This window comes from Mustela nivalis, assembly GCF_964662115.1.
Source record: "Mustela nivalis genome assembly, chromosome: 1".
In the NCBI taxonomy this organism is placed as follows: Eukaryota; Metazoa; Chordata; class Mammalia; order Carnivora; family Mustelidae; genus Mustela; species Mustela nivalis.
The window spans coordinates 14,009,576-14,030,814 of record NC_139020.1 but is presented as its reverse complement, the minus strand read 5'-3'; the positions used below and the strand labels follow the sequence as shown (position 1 = coordinate 14,030,814).

Genomic DNA, 21,239 nt, shown 5'->3' with positions numbered 1-21,239 from the left:
CTGGACACTAGTCCTTTATCTGATATGTCGTTTGCAAATATCTTCTCCCCTTCTGTCAGTTGTCTTTTGATTTTGTTAACTGTTTCCTTTGCTGTGCAAAAGCTTTTGATCTTGATGAAATCCCAATAGTTCATTTTTGCCCTTGCTTCCCTTGCCTTTGGCGTTGTTCCTAGGAAGATGTTGCTGCGGCTGAGGTCGAAGCGGTTGCTGCCTGTGTTCTTCTCAAGGATTTTGATGGATTCCTTTCGCACATTGAGGTCCTTCATCCATTTTGAGTCTATTTTTGTGTGTGGTGTAAGGAAATGGTCCAATTTCATTTTTCTGCATGTGGCTGTCCAATTTTCCCAGCACCATTTATTGAAGAGGCTGTCTTTTTTCCATTGGACATTCTTTCCTGCTTTGTCGAAGATTAGTTGACTGTAGAGTTGAGGGTCTATTTCTGGGCTCTCTATTCTGTTCCATTGGTCTATGTGTCTGTTTTTGTGCCAGTACCATGCTGTCTTGATGATGACAGCTTTGTAATAGAGCTTGAAGTCTGGAATTGTGATGCCACCAACGTTGGCTTTCTTTTTCAATATCCCTTTGGCTATTCGAGGTCTTTTCTGGTTCCATATAAATTTTAGCATTATTTGTTCCATTTCTTTGAAAAAGATGGATGGTACTTTGATAGGAATTGCATTAAATGTGTAGATTGCTTTAGGTAGCATAGACATTTTCACAATATTTATTCTTCCAATCCAGGAGCATGGAACATTTTTCCATTTCTTTGTGTCTTCCTCAATTTCTTTCATGAGTACTTTATAGTTTTCTGAGTATAGATTCTGTGTCTCTTTGGTTAGGTTTATTCCTAGGTATCTTATGGTTTTGGATGCAATTGTAAATGGAATTGACTCCTTAATTTCTCTTTCTTCTGTCTTGCTGTTGGTGTAGAGAAATGCAACTGATTTCTGTGCATTAATTTTATATCCTGACACTTTACTGAATTCCTGTATAAGTTCTAGCAGTTTTGGAGTGGAGTCTTTTGGGTTTTCCACATATAGTATCATATCATCTGCGAAGAGTGATAATTTGACTTCTTCTTTGCCGATTTGGATGCCTTTAATTTCCTTTTGTTGTCTGATTGCTGAGGCTAGGACCTCTAGTACTATGTTGGATAGCAGTGGTGATAATGGACATCCCTGCTGTGATCCTGACCTTAGCGGAATAGCTTTCAGTTTTTCTCCATTGAGAATGATATTTGCGGTGGGTTTTTCATAGATGGCTTTGATGATATTGAGGTATGTGCCCTCTATCCCTACACTTTGAAGAGTTTTGATCAGGAAGGGATGCTGTACTTTGTCAAATGCTTTTTCAGCATCTATTGAGAGTATCATATGGTTCTTGTTCTTTCTTTTATTGATGTGTTGTATCACATTGACTGATTTGCGGATGTTGAACCAACCTTGCAGCCCTGGAATAAATCCCACTTGGTCGTGGTGAATAATCTTTTTACTGTACTGTTGAATCCTATTGGCTAGTATTTTGTTGAGTATTTTCGCATCTGTGTTCATCAGGGATATTGGTCTATAGCTCTCTTTTTTGGTGGGATCCTTGTCTGGTTTGGGGATCAAGGTGATGCTGGCCTCATAAAATGAGTTTGGAAGTTTTCCTTCCATTTCTATTTTTTGGAACAGTTTCAGGAGAATAGGAATTAGTTCTTCTTTAAATGTTTGGTAGAATTCCCCCGGGAAGCCATCTGGCCCTGGGCTTTTGTTTGTTTGGAGATTTTTAATGACTGTTTCAATCTCCTTACTGATTATGAGTCTGGTCAGGCTTTCTATTTCTTCCTGGTTCAGTTGTGGTAGTTTATATGTTTCTAGGAATGCATCCATTTCTTCCAGATTGTCAAATTTATTGGCGTAGAGTTGCTCATAGTATGTTCTTATAATAGTTTGTATTTCTTTGGTGTTAGTTGTGATCTCTCCTCTTTCATTCATGATTTTATCAGATTCTATAACAGCTCTGGAACCCAAAAAGACTAATGACTATCCCTCTATTTGCCTACATTCTTAGTAAACCAAGTTCACTTGGTTCAAGTGAACCAAGATAAGGTTCAGCTTATCTGGGCCTGGAATTTATTATTCACTAGTTTGTCTGACATCCTCATGTTAGAGTCCAACGTTTCAGTTTATGAACTTCTTCACCCAGAGACTACTAAAGATGTTTGCCCAGCGCTGTGGAGGGACGTGGGGACCCTCCAGTCTAATCTGGGAGGAATCACTGACCCTGAACTTGCTGCAGATCATTTGCAAATGTTTGGTGAATGAAGGACTAGATCTTTTGAGCTACCAATCTGGGAAGTTTTTAGAAAAAGAAGATTTCAGAAGATTGATGTTAAATTTGGTGAGAAGTAAGTGAGGAGGTCCACCACAATAGGACACGAGAACTAATAGAGTATTAGAAGGACCTCTCATTTTTTTTTAACTTATTTATTTGAGAGAGAGCAAGCAGAGCAAGCAGCAGAGCAAGCAAGAGAGAACTTGAGTGGGGGGAGGAGGAGCACAGGGAGAGGGAGCAGGAGACTCCTTGATGAGCAGGGAGCCCAGCACGGGGCTTGATCTCAGGACGCTGGGATCATGACCTGAGCAGAAGGCAAACACTTCAACAACTGATCCACCCAGGAGCCCCAGAACCTCTCATTTTTACTGGATTGTCGATGCTCAGAGCATAAGCTTCATCCCTGCTCAAGGAATGTGCTTTTCACAAATCTATCCTCTTATACTATACTTTTGTTCTCCTTTTCAGCAGTGATGGATAGGATTTTTCTAGCATGAACACAGAGAGCCTCCAGAGATTACTTGTCTCATCCCAATAACCAGAACAAGCTAGATAAATTTAAAAATCACCATTTTATTTTTAAATCCAATGAATATATGCAATATTGGACCTAATTTTGCAAAAATAGACATCTGATTAAAAATTTGCAGAACACCTTTTTTGCCAGCAAATAACCATCTCTGTTCCATATCTTCCTCATGCGCCCAAGAAGTCCCTCCTGCTGAGAATCTGAAACACATTAGTCTACTGAGTGATGCTTTTACTGGGAGCAAGTAATAATTTGCACATCTAAAGCTAAAGCCTTTCATCTCTTAAGGAGTAATGTAGTTAGGAAATAACAAAAGGACCCCAAAAATAAATAAGGAAACACTGAGTGGTAGAAAATGTTTTGCTGGATTTTTAAACCATGTTGGCTTTCCATGAATTCTTGGAAGTGAATCAATAAGTGAATTTGTTTCAACATAGACATTAAATTAACCAAAAATAAATCAGTTTATCTTATTTCCACTATTTAACTACTGAATGGATATTTAAGGGATATTAATTTAAGGTACTAAAATTATCAGCATGCCTGGGATACAAATCAACTTCATCTGCTACAGAAATGGAAGTGATACTAGATTTCAATGATGGAAAAGTGTGGGCTTCAGATTCAGATACATTTACGTTTGTGTGTGCTTGTCCACTTTCTTATGATCTTATCTCTTTGGGGTGGAATCTTGGATGGTTTCCATTTTTATTCATTGCTAAACTTTTAAATGGGAAGTACTACATAAAATTTCATTACACACACACACACAGGAAATATATAATCAGGAACACAACCAGTTAACAAATTGATTTTGGGGGTGCCTGGGTGGCTCAATGGGTTAAAGCCCCTGCCTTTGGCTCAGATCATGATCTCAGAGTTTTGGGATCGAACTCCCATCAGGCTCTCTGCTCCGCAGGGAGCCTGCTTCCTCCTCTCTCTTGGCCTGCTTCTCTGCCTACTTGTGATCTCTGTCTGTCAAATAAATAAGTACAATCTTTGAAAAAAAATTGATTTTGACAGTCATCATCACTAGCCATCAGGGAGATTCAAATTCAAACCACATTGAGATACCACCTTACACCAGTTAGAATGGCCAAAATTTGCAAGACAGGAATCAACATGTATTGGAGGGGTTGTGGAGAAAAGGGAACCCTCTTACACTGTTGGTGGGAATGCAAGTTGGTATAGCCACTTTGGAGAACAGTGTAGAGATTCCTCAAGAAATTAAAAATAGAGCTTCCCTATGACCCTGCAATTGCACTACTGGGTATTTACCCCAAAGATACAGATGTAGTGAAAAGAAAGGCCATCTGTACCCCAATGTTTATAGCAGCAATGGCCATGGTCACCAAACTGTGGAAAGAACCAAGATGCCCTTCAACGGATGAATAGATAAGGAAGATGTGGTCCATTACACTATGGAGTATTATGCCTCCATACGAAAGGATGAACACCCAACTTTTGTAGCAACATGGATGGGACTGGAAGAGATGATGCTGAGTGAAATAAGTCAAGCAGAGAGAGTCAATTATCATATGGTTTCACTTATTTGTGGAGCATAACAATAGCATGGAGGACAAGGGGAGATGGAGAGGAGAAGGGAGTTGGGGTAAATTGGAAGGGGAGGTGAACCATGAGAGACTATGGACTCTGAAAGACAATCTGAGGGTTTTGAAGGGGTGGGGGTGGGAGTTTGGGGGAACCAGGTGGTGGGTATTGGAGATGGCATGGATTGCATGGAGCACTGGGTGTGGTGCAAAAACAATAAATACTGTTATGCCGAAAATAAATTTAAAAATTGATTTTGAATGCAAAACAATGAGATTGGCTGGATTTTAAATTTCAGGAACCTCATTACAGAATTTTGGTCTGAATTAATACAAGGTTTATTTTCAAATGGCACATGGTAAACTCAGTCCTCCGTTATCAAAGAATCTGTGATGCCATGTGCTTGAGACCCCAGGTCATGTATGCTGAGATGGAGACCAATTTCATGCTGCCCAGTGATTCAGGCAGACTTCGTAGTAATTCCAGTCTATTGGGGTCTGTCAAAGAAATGGCAGTCACAAATTGATACTTTTGGATAGCTTCTCAGTTCATCAGATTTTCAAAAGATTCCCTATTAAAAGACTATTGCTCGTATGGTATGTTTTCAATAAACTCTTGCTGCTTTTTGAGATTACCACATAGCTACCTGACCTATATAAACAAAATCCAGCAATTTCTTTTATCATAAACTATCATTATTGGTTGTCAGAGATCCATGTATCCTACACTGTGTACTATGGTCATAGTCATAGAAACCTTACCTGTCCGTAAGCCTTGACAAGTCTAGAATAAAGTTTTTTTAGGGCCATTGGCAAGAATAAAGTAATATCTGTATTTTGGAATCTGATACCATTCCCTCAAAACTTATGATTTTCTTTTTTTTTCCTTTTTATTTCTTTTATTTTATCAGTGTTCCAAGATTCATTTTTTATGCACCATACCCTCCATAATACTCACCAATCTCCATAATCTCCACCACCAGGCTCACTCACTCTCACCCCCTCCCTTCCAAAACCCTCAGTTTGTTTCTCAGAGTCCATAGTCTCTCATAGTTTGTCTCCCCCTCCAATTTCCCCCAACTCTCTTCTCCTCTCCATCTCCCAATGTCCTACGTGTTATTCCTTATGCTCCACAAGTAAGTGAAACCATATGAAAATCGACTCTCTCTACTTGAATTATTTCACTCAGCATAATCTCTTCCAGTCCCATCCATGTTGATATGAAAGTTGGGTATTTATCCTTTCTGATGGAGGCATAATACTCCATTGTATTTAAGGACCGTATCTTCTTTATCCATTCGTCTGTTGAAGGACATCTTGGCTCTTTCCACAGTTTGGTGACTTTGGCCATTGCTGATAATGAACACTGGGGTACAGATGGCCCTTCTGTTCACTACGTTTATATCTTTGGGGTAAATACCCAGTAGTGCAATTGCAGGGTCAAAGGGTAGCTCTATTTTTAAAAATTCACAATTTTTAGAGATTGATTGTGTTCTAATGTGTCACATAGTCTACTGCATTAGTCTTTATGTTAACAGTAAAGAAACAGATTCAAGAACTAGTTAGATACATTTTTCAAATTTGCACAGTTAGTGGGAGAAAGCGTTGGAATCTTGACTTCTTAAATGAGGTTCCAGTCTTCTACATTGGGACTGACAGATTTTTTGATAGAAGGCATTCTCATAAACCTTGATTTATAAAACTGAATAGGGCCCTCTGTGTTCTAGACCTAAACTGCTTTTATGTTGCAGTGAATTTTGATATTGGGAAGAATAGATGGGAGCAAGACACTAACTGAGAATGCCTACTACGGTTGCTAAAAAAGATAAAAAAAAAAAAAAAAGATTTGATGTTGTCTTCTCCTTATTAACACATTTTCTCCTCTGTGTTTATTGTGCAGTGAACCCTCTGAAAGTATTTCCTTTATAAAGTCAGTAGTACTGAAGTATATTCAGGACAAGTATCCACAGACTTGATGAAACTACCAGTCTTTATATCAATTAGTGATAATCTACTTTTAAAGGATCCAAAGATCAATGAAGCAGAATAAATAGCCCAGAAACAGACAGTGAGACATGTATGCATTTACTACTTGATAAATAATGCATCGGCAAACTACAAGGAATGGATTATTTAACAAATGGAGCTTTAAAAAAATTAACTACTTGGGAATTTAAACATTTGTATTTACCTGTTACATGCTAAAAAAAAGTGACTTTTCTCTATAGAATAAGACTATTTAAAGGATTAAATGCAAAACTCAAGTCAAATGACAGAATGGAACAAAAACAATTTGTTCTATGGTGCTACTGTTTAACTCAAACATGCACCTTATATTTGTTCATTTGATGGGACCATTTTTTAAAAAATTTGGATATTTCCAAAATGCCCTATCAGACTAGCTCTTACTCTTTACTTAAGATTATTAATCTTGCTTGAAACATTGTAAAGCAGCTGGTTTTCTATCACAAGTCTTTATTTTCACAGGTCTGGAAAAAATGTGCTTTGATTCTTCCTTTTGTTTTCCTATTCAACCATCATTTTGTATTTTATTTTGTCACTTCTCATCACCTTTCCCCATAGTTTTATGATTTTCCTCAGAGTTTATTGATCTTTCCTAATCCCTTTCCACCACAGTTCTGTTTTGATTTTCCGCCAACTTAAGTCAACCATCTACTGTTTTCTGTATACTTCTAGCCTTAAAATATAAAATTATAAGTTTATTTATTTATTTTTCACTATGAAAATGTTTTTTCATTAGAAAATGAAAGTACAGGGGTTCCTGCGTGTCTCATCAGTTAAGCATCTGTCTTCGGCTCAGGTCATGATCTCAAGGTCTTGGAATCAAGTCCTGTATCCGGTTCCTTGCTCAACGGGGAACCTGCTTCCCCCTCTCTCCGTCCCTTCCCCTCACTCACAAACATGCTTTCTCTTTCTCTCTCTTTCTCATTCTCTCTCTCAAATAAACAAAATCTTTTTAAAAAAGAAAATGAAAGTACGGAAAATATTTAAAAGAAAGTAATCACATATAAGTTTACATTTTAGTCAATTTTTTTCCAGCTGTTTCTTTGTGTGTATCTCTGTGTGTGTGAGAGAGAGAGATTTAATCATGGTTGTGGTGAGTATGGGATTTTAAAACTGGTTTTATTCTATTTTCATGACATTATATCAGAAACAATATATGGGTCATTAAAAATTCTTTGGTAGCAGGAAAATATGCAATTGAATGGTCAGGCACACCATCTCTTATATAACTTCTCTCTGTGGGACACTTATATCGTTTTCAATTTCCATCATTGTAAGTAGTGCTCAGATAAACATCCATTTACAGAACATTCAGATACATCTCTGATTATTACCAAGCATAAATTTCTAGATTATGGAAATTCTTCTCTTCTGTGTTTTTTCTTATCATGGCTTATGTTGGGGAAATGTAATTAAAAACAAAAAATTCCAACCCAGAGACTTTTCCCACAAAGATAGTAGAGAAAGAAATCAATTTCATTATTTATTATTATTATTATTATTATTATTATTTAGAGACAGCATGCATATGTGAGTGGAGAGGGTCAGGAGAGGGAGAGAAAATCACAAGCAGACTGTGCTTAGATCATGTCCTGAGCCAAAATCAGGAGTCAGACGCTTAACCAGCTGAGCCATCCAGGTGTCCCCAAACCAGTTTCATTATTGAATAAGCATTAAATCAGAATGTGACGTGCATGACAGGCAATCTGCTAAAGGATTACAAAGACAGAAAGAAAACTCACCTTTTTACATATTCAGGGGGATACAACCCACTACATACATGTTTTCTAGGTAAACAGCTATTCCTCAAGCAATAGGACTTGACAACAACTTTCTCACACAGAGTTCATTCCAAATTTGCTTGGTAATTAGGATTATCATCTATGTTAGCTACTGACATTATCCAGAAGTAAAACAAACTTCTCATATTCCTATGACTAATCATTTTGCAACCTGGCACAAGACTTACACTCCCACAAAAAAGCAGAGAAAGGGTGCTATCGCCCCTCATGCTTATATTTATTTATTTTTTAAATTAATTAATTTTTTTCAGCATAACAGTATTCATTGTTTTTGGATCCCACCCAGTGTTCCATGCAATTCCTGCCCTCTCTAATACCCACCACCTGGTTCCCCCAACCTCCCACCCCCGCCCCTTCAAAACCCTCAGATTGTTTTTCAGAGTCCATAGTCCTCATGCTTATATTTAAAAGAGAAGTGCTTCCAAGTCCTAGAGAAAGATATTCCTAGATCACAAAGCTGACAGAAGGCCTCTCTAATATTTAAAAGATTTATATACATTTCAAAGAAAGAAGAAAGCACTTGCAAGTTTTCTAAAGTAAATGCTCTAAGAGAAAGGAGAGGAGGGGAATCTCTCCCTTTATTTCAACAGGAAGAAATAAGCCTCTTATTTTTAATTCATATTTGTCCTTACACCTGCTTTTGTCCAACAGAAACCATGTTTCCTTTTATCTAATTTAACAAGACACCTGTTAAATACAAGCCACTTTTCATGACGTAAGTCTGTTTGAAGGAAAAAATTCTCTTTAAATTCTCAAAACCTCACTTGAACCTAGAGTGGACTAAATACGATCTATGTTCTTTGGTGACCCTCCCATTGTGCAGTAGAATTTATTCTCCCTCTCCTTGACCCTGTGATGCCTTTGGACAATTGCAAACAGTGAAAGCAGTGCCAGACTTATCAAAAGTATTATTTCTTTCCCTTGGATCCTTAGAGCTCCCGTCCACCATGCTCAGTGTCTGCCCACCTTGCTGGAAAGACATGGTGAAAAGTCCTAAGACCGCATGTACCAAAAGAGAGGTCCATCTGAATTCAGAATTTGAGACGTCATTGCCAAGTGCAAGGCAGTGAGGGAAATTGTTGTCATGGGCTCTTTGAACCCGAAGTACTAGCTGTGGTCAGTGCTACCGATCATCTGAGCCCTGCTGGGATTTCCAACACACAAAATCGTGTTATATTAAATGATTATTGTTTTAAGTCACCAAGTTCTGGGACAGTCTGTCATTTGGTAAGAAATAACCAGAATGGAGCCGAACACTGAATCTTTTTTCCCCCTCATTTCATTCTCCCTTTGATAAATGTAAAAGCATTGTATCAAGCTTCCACGTTGGACCACAGTTGGGCTGTAAGACTAGTCTTCATTGCCTTCGGAAGGCTTCTCTGCTTTAAAGCTGGAGGGCAGTTTAATTTCCAAAACATTTCTCCAACTTAGCATCTAATAAGTCACAGTTCCTTCTTCACATAGGATCTCCAGGTGTTTACTCATATCTCAACTCTAGAGGGAATAAAAAAAGCATAGGAAAGCTGGTCCATTACAGAAAGAGAGAGAGAGAGAGAGAGAGACATTTACAGTTCTGGCACAAATATATTCTTACTAGCTTACAGACAAAAACAAAGAAAAAAATCTTCAACCATGGGCTTTCTTCCTTCCCACCACCCCTCCCACACATTAATTACAAACTGCAAAAAAGAAAAATAAATAACCACAGATAGAAGCAACAAGGTTAATGATTTTAGAGACTGGTAGTTAAGGAGGAAGGTGGGGTGTCTGGACAAAAGCCAAGTAAGAAATAGGTAGGTATATGGATGGTCTTTCTATTTGTTTTGTTTTGCTTTGTTTTGTTGCCTTCTAGTAAAATATATCCTATGTTTTAAAAAATTAGATGTAGGGGCATATGGGTGGCTCAATGGATTAAGCCTCTGCCTTTGCCCTAGGTCATTATCTCAGGGTCCTGGGATTGAGCCCCACATTCGGGCTCTCTGCTCAGTGGGGAGCTGCTTCCTCCTCTCTCTCTGCCTGCCTCTCTGCCTGCTTGTGATCTCTCTCCCTCTGTCTTAAAATAAATAAAAAATCTTTAAAAAGTTTTTAAATTAAAAATAAAACAAGAAAGGCTAATTTTTCTTTGCCCCATTGCTAAAAAGTTGTATAAATTCTTTCCTAAATCAGGAAAATGTCCAATTCTGATTTTTTATCTTTTTTCACTGCATTTTTTGAACAGAGTATTTCTTTTCTCTAATTTGTTTTACAATGGAATAATTTTTTATCTTCATTTTTAAATGGAATATTTTTTCTCCTGATGTTTTTGTATTTCTTATAAAAGTTTATTTCTGTTTCCAACATATTTATATGTATTTATTGGTATGTGAAGAAGAGTCAGGGAAAGGGGCAGATAATGGAGTTCAGTAATATAGGGCAAATAATATTTATGATCCACATTGATTTGAGGGATTAGGAGGGGGGTCACACAGAGTGGGCCTTTAGTCTAAGAAAGACCAAACTTGCCCTCCAGATGGAGAGTTAGACCAGCTGATTCACATCTGTCTCACAACAGGACCGGGCTGACAGGGGGCTCGCCTAGCCCGGGGGTGCATGGGCAGAGCCAAAGGGAGCCAGGATAGCAGCTCAAGGGCTCAAACATCTCTGACAATAAAAGATGATGAAGGTGTTGCAGACTACCAGGGTCTTGGGGAAAGAATTCCTGGATGGTAAAGAAATGACGTAGAGCAGGAGGTGCTATAATATGGACACTGTGGAGCCTGGAGCAAATCAGAAGAAAAAAGAACTCTGCTGTTGGACCGTTAGATGGCTTTGTGTTCTTCTGTTTATTACCTGTAGGACCAGGAAGGCCTTAGTTCTGAACTTGAGCACCAGCACTGACATATTTGGGTTTTTTTGTTTGTTTGTTTTTTAATTTTTTATTTTTTATAAACATATATTTTTATCCCCAGGGGTACAGGTCTGTGAATCACCAGGTTTACACACTTCACAGCACTCACCAAAGCACATACCCTCCCCAATGACCATAACCCCAGCCCCCTTCTCTCAACCCCCCTCCCCCCAGCAACCCTCAGTTTGTTTTTTTTTTTTTGTTTTTCGTGTCATAGTTCTTTTTTTTTTTAATTTTTTATTTTTTATAAACATATATTTTTATCCCCAGGGGTACAGGTCTGTGAATTACCAGGTTTACACACTTCACAGCACTCACCAAAGCACATACCCTCCCCAATGTCCATAATCCCACCCCCTTCTCCCAAACCCCCTCCCCCCAGCAACCCTCAGTTTGTTTTGTGAGATTAAGAGTCACTTATGGTTTGTCTCCCTCCCAATCCCATCTTGTTTCATTGATTCTTCTCCTACCCACTTAAGCCCCCATGTTGCATCACCACTTCCTCATATCAGGGAGATCATATGATAGTTGTCTTTCTCTGCTTGACTTATTTCACTAAGCATGATACGCTCTAGTTCCATCCATGTTGTCGCAAATGGCAAGATTTCATTTCTTTTGATGGCTGCATAGTATTCCATTGTGTATATATACCACATCTTCTTGATCCATTCATCTGTTGATGGACATCTAGGTTCTTTCCATAGTTTGGCTATTGTGGACATTGCTGCTATAAACATTCGGGTGCATGTGCCCCTTTGGATCACTACGAACTTAGCAAACTCAACACCCAAAGAACAAATAATCCAATCAAGAAATGGGCAGAGGACATGAACAGACATTTCTGCAAAGAAGACATCCAGATGGCCAACAGACACATGAAAAAGCGCTCCATATCACTCGGCATCAGGGAAATACAAATCAAAACCACAATGAGATATCACCTCACACCAGTCAGAATGGCTAAAATAAACAAGTCAGGAAATGGCAGATGCTGGTGAGGATGCGGAGAAAGGGGAACCCTCCTACACTGTTGGTGGGAATGCAAGCTGGTGCAGCCACTCTGGAAAACAGCATGGAGGTTCCTCAAAATGTTGAAAATAGAACTGCCCTATGACCCAGCAATTGCACTACTGGGTATTTACCCTAAAGAAGCACTGACATATTTGTAGTGGTTTCCTAGAGCCAATGTTCCTCCCAGTTCTGGTGCCAGCCAATTCTTTCTTTTTATTGCAAAAGTCATGGCTGACCAAATCTCGCCTGCTTTCCATGTTTCCTTCCTTGCTGTGGCCTCTGCCATTCATTGCTTTAGTACTGCCTTCAGATTAGCTTTATGAAGGACAGAGTTGCTAGATCCTAGAGTAGCCACAGAGTGCCTTTCTTCCTCACTCACAGAGAAATGCGGTTCTTCCTGGGAGTAGATTCCTTACGCTGAAGATTTGTCCTTCCATGGCCTTTACTTAGTAGTCCACCATCCAGCTTCTAGTCTGTGGTGGAGATATTGGATGCAGATATGATGGTTTTTTTGGGGGGGGGTATTGTTATTAAGTAATTTCTTATGATTGGTGAAATCTTGCATACTTGGATTTTTCATTTGTTTTCATTTTGTTTTGTTGTTACTTTAAGAATTTAACTATAAACTTTTTTTGCAGTTTTCTTAGGACCTCAGTGAGACCTTTCTATTTGTGAATTTGAGCCTTTCATTTCAAACACTGATTTTTTTGTGTGTCAAGGGACTGCTCCTCCTTTCATCTGGTCTTTATTCTTCTCTCTAAATTTGCACTTTAGGTCCTTGCATTTGTTCTCAGAGTCCTCTGTATTTTTCCTCATGAATTGCTTCTTCTCCTCTGTTTGCTCTGTGTTATGAGCTTGTCTTTACTTGATCTTCCAAATATCCGATTCTTACCTCAACACTGAGTCCCCTCACCTCTCCATTTCTTGCAGAGTTTTAAATGTGGAAACCATGTTATTTAAGTAATAAGAAGCTTTTTAATCCTGCAATTCAATCTGCGTTAGTTTCTTACAGGTATTTGTTTATTTGCATAAGATGTCTTTTCTTTCCCAGCAGATCTGTTTGCTCAGAGGTTGCCTGCCAGTCATGAACATTCAGCTTGCACTTCTTTTTCTGACTGTCGAACCCCCATATGTGATACTAGGATCTCTCTTCCTTGTGGAAGTTAAGTCGCCATAATCAGCCAGAACACACCTTAGGGTGGCAGGAACCCTCCCTGTTGGCTGGAGACCTAGTGACCTGAATGTTGTTATCTCCCTGCTGGGGCCCTGGGAAGTCATCTCTGAGCTCCAAACCCTTGGTGTCCTCAGCCTCCCAGGCCCCAGAATAGAAAGAAACCCAGTCCCTGTGTGTGCCTCCCATAGTTTTTCTGACCTCTGAGATTGTCCCCCATGACTACACAAGACTATAATGTCTCCCTCCTCCCAGGACTACTAGTAAGGCAGGCAGAGCCTACAGTAGGTCTTCCTGAAGCTCCCTCACCCCCAGGACAGAGCTTCAGGCCTGACTTCAGGCCTATGCACCAGTGATTCCTGCATTCTTATTATTCTTAGAGCTGACTAGTGCCTTGCTCTTTCCTCCTGGATTCTGGCAGAGCCTGAAGATCTGCAGAAAGCAGGCCTCCTGTCTCTGCTTGTTGGCTGGGTCCCACCTGCTGCTCTGCTTTGCACACAGAGGAGTTAGGTCAGGACTAAAAGGAGGGGTTGCAGGGATCCAGGCAGCTCTGGGAAGTCTTCTCAGGACAATGAAGGAAGCCTGGAGAATTTGAAATACAAAGCCTATGACAGGAATCCAGAAAAGCACAATGTATTCCAAGGGGAAAAAATGATAGATGTCAGAAACTAAGAAGCAGCAAATCTTATATAGTTTAAGACAAGAGAGAAAAGGAAAAAAAAATATATAGCTAAAACTTATGGTGAAATCTTGAGGTCTACCCCAGGGTCAGGGGGAAAGGGTGCTGTGACCAGGGAGGCAGAAGGAGCCTACGGGATGAGGTGGTGAGATCACACAGTTCACAAAGTTTACTCTAGAATAGATGCCTTTGGACAATATTGCAGTAGGAAGAACACAGGCTCTTGAATTAGGGTATATATATATATATATATATACACACACACACAGGTACATGTATGATGTTATATAACCATCTTCTTGAGACACTGTGTTCTCATGATCTCATATGTAATACACAGAATGTTAGAAGATTGATATGGTAAAGAAAGAAAAGCACCAATCACATGATAGGCATGCAGTGGAGGCTACATTTCTTGCTCCTGCTTCTTTGAAAACAAAACCATCCCTGAATCCCTGAAACTTAGCATAGTTCAGCCTAATGATTGTTTTTGCAGTGCATGAGAGAGTCATTTTGAATAGAGAATCAGTGGAAGAGGTTCCTGGTGGGGCAAAAGGTGATACAGTGAGAAAGAAGGAGAAAGAAAGACAGAAAGACAGAAAGGAAGGAAGGAAGGAAGGAAGGAAGGAAGGAAGGAAGGAAGGAAGAAAGAAAAAGAAAGAAAGAAAGAAAGAAAGAAAGAAAGAAAGAAAGAAAGAAAGAAAGAAAGAAAGAAAGGAAGAAAGAAAGAAAGAAAGAAACCCAGCTCTAAGGTCAGGTTATAAAACCATGTCTTCCATGTTCTTTCCATCACGTCACCTTGTTTCTCCATAAAACTACATTATAAAACAACATTATAAAACACCCTCTGTACATAACGTGCTACTAGTCAAACCGTTTCCCAGTTCCAGTGCCTCTCTTTCAAGATATTGAACAAGCCCTTCGGCATGTGAATCATTCTAGTTTCTGGACGTTGACTTCATAATTGTGATCATACTGGTTATACGCTGATGGTACCATGTGATAAACTTCGCTGTGACGCTTCTAAGACAGATCTCCCTCCCCACAGTTATCATCCACTGAGGCATTTGGACCTACTTTCTGGCAGTGGAGCATTCCTACAAGGATTATGGGGGTGAGGTGCATTTTAGGAAGAACTGAGGTAGGAATGTGGTGGGGCCTGAAGTAAAAAGATCCTACAGGTCCTGACACAAGTCTGGAAGGCTTTTTCAACCAGATAGGAAAGAGCTGAGGTGACAGAAAGTGTGGTAATTTGGAGAAAGATTTCAGAGGTACTCGTGAGGTATCTTAAGGAGAACTAGCAGTGTTACAATTCTGTCATAGAGAAAAGAGGGGAAAAATAAGAATTGAATTTGGGGTTTTCAGGAGAGCTTTCTAGGTAAAGAGGATGTTTGGTCAAGACTGGGATTTACAAGATTGGATTACTTCTCCGAAGTGCTCAGTTTTCCCTGCTTTTCTGCTCTCATGAATGGTGCGACCCAAGGGGGCAAGCTTGTTAGGATAAATTAGCACTCAGGAGTGGCAAAATCACCAACCCTAGGGGAAAACAAAAACAAAACACTGAAACTTTTCCCAGCTAATACTGGTGAAGCATGTCATTTCCACATACAAAGATCCGTTGATAAACTGAATGCTCCCGATGAAAATCAACTTTCCCTGAAGCAAAAGAGCATGGGCTATGACGTCACATGGTCCTTCTGACTCCTGACTCTGTTGGGTCATCACTGAACTGTCCCCATATGTCCTCAGCTGTGATGATCTTTAACGATATAAGTCATATAAAGCAGGTAAGTTCCTAGCATATAACATTAATCACTAGTATTAGTTAATGTTATTATTATTTTTTTTTAAGAGTTAATTTCTTTATTTGACAGACCGAGATCACAAGTAGGCAGAGAGGCCGGCAGAGAGAGAGGAGGAAGCAGGCTCCCCGAAGAGCAGAGAGCCCAAAGCAGGGCTTGATTCCAGGACCCTGGGATCATGACCTGAGCCAAAGGCGGAAGCTTTAACCCACTGAGCCACCCAGGCGCCCCAGTTAATGTTATTTCTTGAGGTAGAAACTTACTTAGCTACAGAAAGTTTTTATAGAAATGGCTTAATAGTGGTTTAATAGAAAAGGCTTAAACATACATAATATTTATGGTATACACGTTTGCTGGACCCTAAGCACTATCTTAATACATTACAAATACATTGTCCACATCAAATATTAATGTATGAATAAAATTATTATAAAGAATAATGTTAAATAATATGTAGTATTATATAGTTTCAAAAATTAATGCTGAGTCTACCTTTGTATTTAAAATGTGTCTTTTTAAATTAGAAAGCTGAAAATATCAAGATTTTTAAAAACTCTTTAAAGTTAACAAACAGAAAAAAAGAAGAATGAAAAAATATCAAATTTATATAAAAGGCACAATTTATTAATATAAAGGACATAAAGTAAATATAATATATATAGTCATTTAAGCTAGAAAAATGCAGATACAAACTTTCAAAGTGAATTATCAGTTGCATCAAATCTGGGGGAAACACAAAGATACAGTATTTCTCTATATCTTAGTAAGACTGAATAAAAAATTCAATTAGTAAATATATAATTTTGATGGGATCGAAATGACAATTTGAACTTCAGTATCTATAAATATCTTAGAAGCAGACAGAGCATACAAAGGATTAATTGTTTTTGTTTTTTGGTAAGTTACTAAAAACTAAGGCATATTGTCCTATCCTGTTATTTATATTAATAAAAGCCCAAAGCCTGTATTCAAATAGTTGTTAAAATATTCACATACATACATGTTTCCTTGTCAAATTCCATCCTTCTCTGGCCATAGAAACTTCAGAGAAAACAAAACAAAACAAAACAGAACTAAGTTTCCTGAAGTCTTTAATGTTTCTTAGACTATGGTTTTATCTTTCTTCTTAGTATAGCCCTGGAAAAGCAGTTTGAATGCAAAGCCCCTTGACAAAATATCTGCCCTTTAAAAGATGTTCATTTAATATACAAGAAAAGAAGGCCTCTGGGGAAAGAGGATAAAGGAGTTAGAATTTCTAACTTTTAGGTTGAAAAACAAGATATCAGAAAGCCATTTAGTTTCCTTTATGCTGCTGATTAAAGCCTTCGTTTTAACCTTAGTTACAAATCGATCACGTTAATCGCTAAGCTGTTTTTACACAATTAATATTAACCTTCTTCAATCTTATCCCCGATTCCACTGAAAAGCAATAGTTGAATTTTTTTTTTTACTCAGTGTATTGAAACCGTATTTCATTTAAAAGAGAACCCTGTAAGCCTGTCTCTATTTATGTGAGATATAAACATCATGCTGATCTACATGCATCATGCTGTGTCATAGAGAAATCACGGCTGTAAAATGATACAGTCTTTACCAATGTCATTTTGAAGTAACCGGTGGAAAAGAAACCGGAAAGGAAAAGATGAGTGAATCATTTTAGAAAACACATGACTGCACTTCCTAGAACAATCAAAGGACTGTGTGTAATATCTCATTCTGCTGAAGTAGCTTATAGAATCGTAAATAGACAATGCACAGTTCCTGTAATTAATGTTAGGCAGTTAAGAACGGCAAATCAATGTCCCTTTGGGTTCCAGTTTCAGAAAACAGTGGGCATATCAGTCATTTGCATGGCTTTATCAGTAAAGTTAAAAACTAGACCCGACTACACATACTGACTTCTGGAATACACACTCGGTGACTTCTTTTCCATGTGATAGCTCTTCTGGGTTGTGCGATGGGAAGGGACAGAGTATCTGTAGCTTCTGCTCTTTTCACCGTAACAGGAAACACAGCAGAAGAGTGCCCCTCCAGCGATCAGCGCCAGCGCAGTGGTCCAGCCTATGTAGAGAGCATCTCCCAGCTCGTGCTTTTGGGCAGTCTCCACTATTGGGCTGTAGAACTCTCTGATGATGGAGTTGGCCACCCAGCTCACCGGGATGAGCACCAGGACGCCCGTGACGATGAAGATGATCCCAGCCGTTAGTAAGATGTGACTCTTTACCTTCTCGTCGTCCCCAGTGCATCTGGTGCATTTCATGCCCAGGACAGCGGTCATGAAAGCCAGGAAGGACAGCACAGAGGCAGCACACATCAGCCCTCTGGATGCCTGTAGGTCCGGAGAGAGAGCCAGCAGGGAATCGTAGACTTTGCACTGCATCCTGATGTTAGCTTGCCTCACGCAATTCATCCACAGTCCTTCCCAGAAGTTTTCAAAAACCACAATGTTGCTTCCGATGAAGGCAGACACTCTCCACTGAGGCATGATGGTGACAGCCAGCGTGCCCACCATGCCAACACCTCCAAGCACCAGTCCGGCAATCTGCAGGGCATAGGTAGCCATCGTCCTCTGGGATGGGTTTTATCCGACCGGAGTCCTGAGCCGGTAGGGCTACTCTGAAGAGAGTTTCTCTGCGCCTCAGGAGAGAACAGTTTTCCTGTCGTAAGGACCTCAGAGCCTGGTGGTTTTTCAGAGCTGCTTTGCTCCTTCTAGCCAGATGAAAGCCAGTGTTGGCTGGCTGAAGTGCCCCCCCTTACACTGACTAGGACAGGTAAACTTACAAATCAGGTGGGGCAACTTTCTCAGCCAATAAGAGGGGGATGGTAACCCAGGTGTGTCTAAACCGGCAAGAGATACTTGGAACGACTGGGCCTGCACATAAACATTCTTTGTACTTCTCAGTTTTCCAAGAAGACAGCCCTATGTTTACCTGCAGGCACAATTAGGAGAGTTTGCACAATCATCAAGGAACGCACCAATCTCTTGCGACATCAAAGGTGTACTTTGTACAGGCAATTCTGAAACTCTTCATAAGAGCTGCATGACCATGGCATGAAATAAAATTAATCTGCCTAAGAAATTGACTAGGACTGTCAGAATGCCAAAGTGAAAGGGGAGCAGGGGATTGATAGATTGCTCGTACCTGGGGAACCACATTCTTTGAAACACATGTGATCCAAGTGGTTGATTTAATGAGTCTACAATTTCAAAGCAAGCTTGACTGTGGTGAAATCAGGGAACTGATCACACCAAGGACAAAATAAGGCGAAAGTCATTAAATATACAAGATTGCCACCCCCTCCTGCCGTGGTACCAAACACATATTGTTCTCTTTTGGGCCAAGAAAACTTCTTGATTCATATTTTCCCAATAATCTTAATTATAAGGAAAAAAAAGCTGTAAAACAATAAACTAATCCAAATGATTTTCTCATGTAGCAAGCACTCAAGGTACCCCGTGATGAAGTGATTTACAGATCTGTCTTCGTCTGTGGCTCTATCTTTGCCGCTCTGTCTTCCCAGACTGAAGGAACTTGAATTTTGCAGATGGTACAAGACTCCTGGGTCTACATACGTGGCTGATATTTCTATATACAATATTTATGGGATGAGGTGACTGTGTTCTTGAATTGACTTGTATTAGGTGTTAACTAAACTAAACTGGTTTTTAATACCATGGGTGCAGGGGGAGATAGAAGCCCCCCAAATGTAAAGCAATTTGAACTGTTTCTTCTCAAAATAATGATGATGACAGTGGTGGTACAGAAATAAACATGCATGTTGATTTGGGAAAACTCCACTATCAATTTTCTCTGGAGATCCACGGGAATGCTCTTCCTTTTCAAATCTTTTCAAATTTCAAGCCATATTTTAATCTTATCTTTACATTGTGAAAACAGTCTTTTCTTTGCCATCTTACTTCTTCCTTGCTTCCTTGTATGACCTGAACTCTAAGTAGGGGCGAAAGTGCTTCTTGCTCACTTATTAAACTTTGAAATTCTAATGGCTCCAAAAAGTTTGAGTAGTTTGCAGAGGTTATGGAAACAAAAGTGGTACACGGCAGGGAGGGGAAGAGGAAGATACCAGAGTGTCTTTGGAAAAACAAATAAAACAAAAGAAATGGATAGTATCCCAAGCTGTTCCTTTATTAGATGGGACAGGATGAAAGTTATAAAATTAACATTTGATATTTACTATAATTTTATCCCTTGTTGCCTTGTTAAAGACTGAACCGTAGGGTGTTCCTTATGTTGACAGAAATATCTAGCATCTTCTCCTTCAGACTTGTACCGGTTACAGATTTGTGGTGGAGAGGGAAATAGGTTGATTTTGGAAAAATACCCTGTCATCCACAGTGAAATAATTGACATCAAAAGAGCAGGTTACTTTTTTTTTTTTTTTAAGATTTTATTTATTTATTTGACAGAGAGCACAAGTAGGCAGAGCAGGCAGAGAGAGAGGAGGAAGCAGGATCCCTGCTGAGCAGAGAGCCCTAGGCGGGGCTCGATCCCAGGACCTTGGGATCATGACCTAAACCTAAGGCAGAGGCTTTAACCCACAGAGCCACCCAGGCGCCCTTACTTTTTATTTTTAATTCCAACCTGGGAAAAGGAGTGGAAGAGCTGGTTGAATTAATGACTAAATATAAATTACATAAATATTATACATATACACATACACATATATACACTTGTAGGCAATCAAATCAAAGTTCTTTTCTAAATTCGTGTGTGACATACTTTTAAGAGCCTTGATTAGGTATTGCTGAATATCCCCATAAAAGTGGGAAAATTTACGCAGAAACAGGAAAGCACATATGTGAGAGTCTGCACCTTCCGAGGAGCGGCCTCCCCAGTGCATACACTGAGGCACCAGTTGAATTTGTGTGCTATCAAACCTTTCCTCCCATAGGCATTGAGCTTTACCAGGACCTTACTTCACAAAAATATATTTTCCTCATTTCAAAAATATGAGTACTTTACCAATGGACAGAAGATTAGGATCAGAATAAGATACCAACCCTGGGTTCATGTTAGAATGATTATAGAGGTAGCTGTCCTAGCAGAAACTAGCCAATGGCACCCAGGTAGTTCCTTATCACACAGTGATCCAGCTAACCCCATAATATTTTGAGGTAATTATGCCCTCAGGGTCATAGGAAATGAGAAAGACAGAGAAAAATGCTAATACCAAGTTGCAAGGGACAGAGAGGCCTAAATTCAGAGATTAAACAGTCAAGTTGACTACTTAACCTGCTTTTCTACATTATGTCTCTACGAAACAGCTAACTTGCCTGCAAAATTCAGAAAGCAATGACGGTTGGAGACAAACAGACTGATAACATTTTTGTTGTTCTTCATTTCAGAACTACAGAGCAATCAATGCAGATGATTCTATCTGTATTTTCATTTCCATTGGAAGAAGCAAACATTGGCCAAGAACCCATGAAAGGAACGCATGCTCATGT

At 39.3% G+C, this 21,239-nt stretch overlaps 1 protein-coding gene across 1 annotated transcript; it reads right to left on the bottom strand.

Annotated features, from left to right (window-relative positions):
- Positions 1 to 16,374: 16,374 nt before the first annotated feature.
- CLDN8 (claudin 8) lies at positions 16,375 to 18,520 on the bottom strand. Its single transcript, XM_082742496.1, has one exon. It carries the CDS (start codon positions 18,333 to 18,335, stop codon positions 17,658 to 17,660), a length of 678 nt encoding a protein of 225 aa, XP_082598622.1. The 5' UTR covers positions 18,336 to 18,520; the 3' UTR covers positions 16,375 to 17,657.
- Positions 18,521 to 21,239: the final 2,719 nt, after the last annotated feature.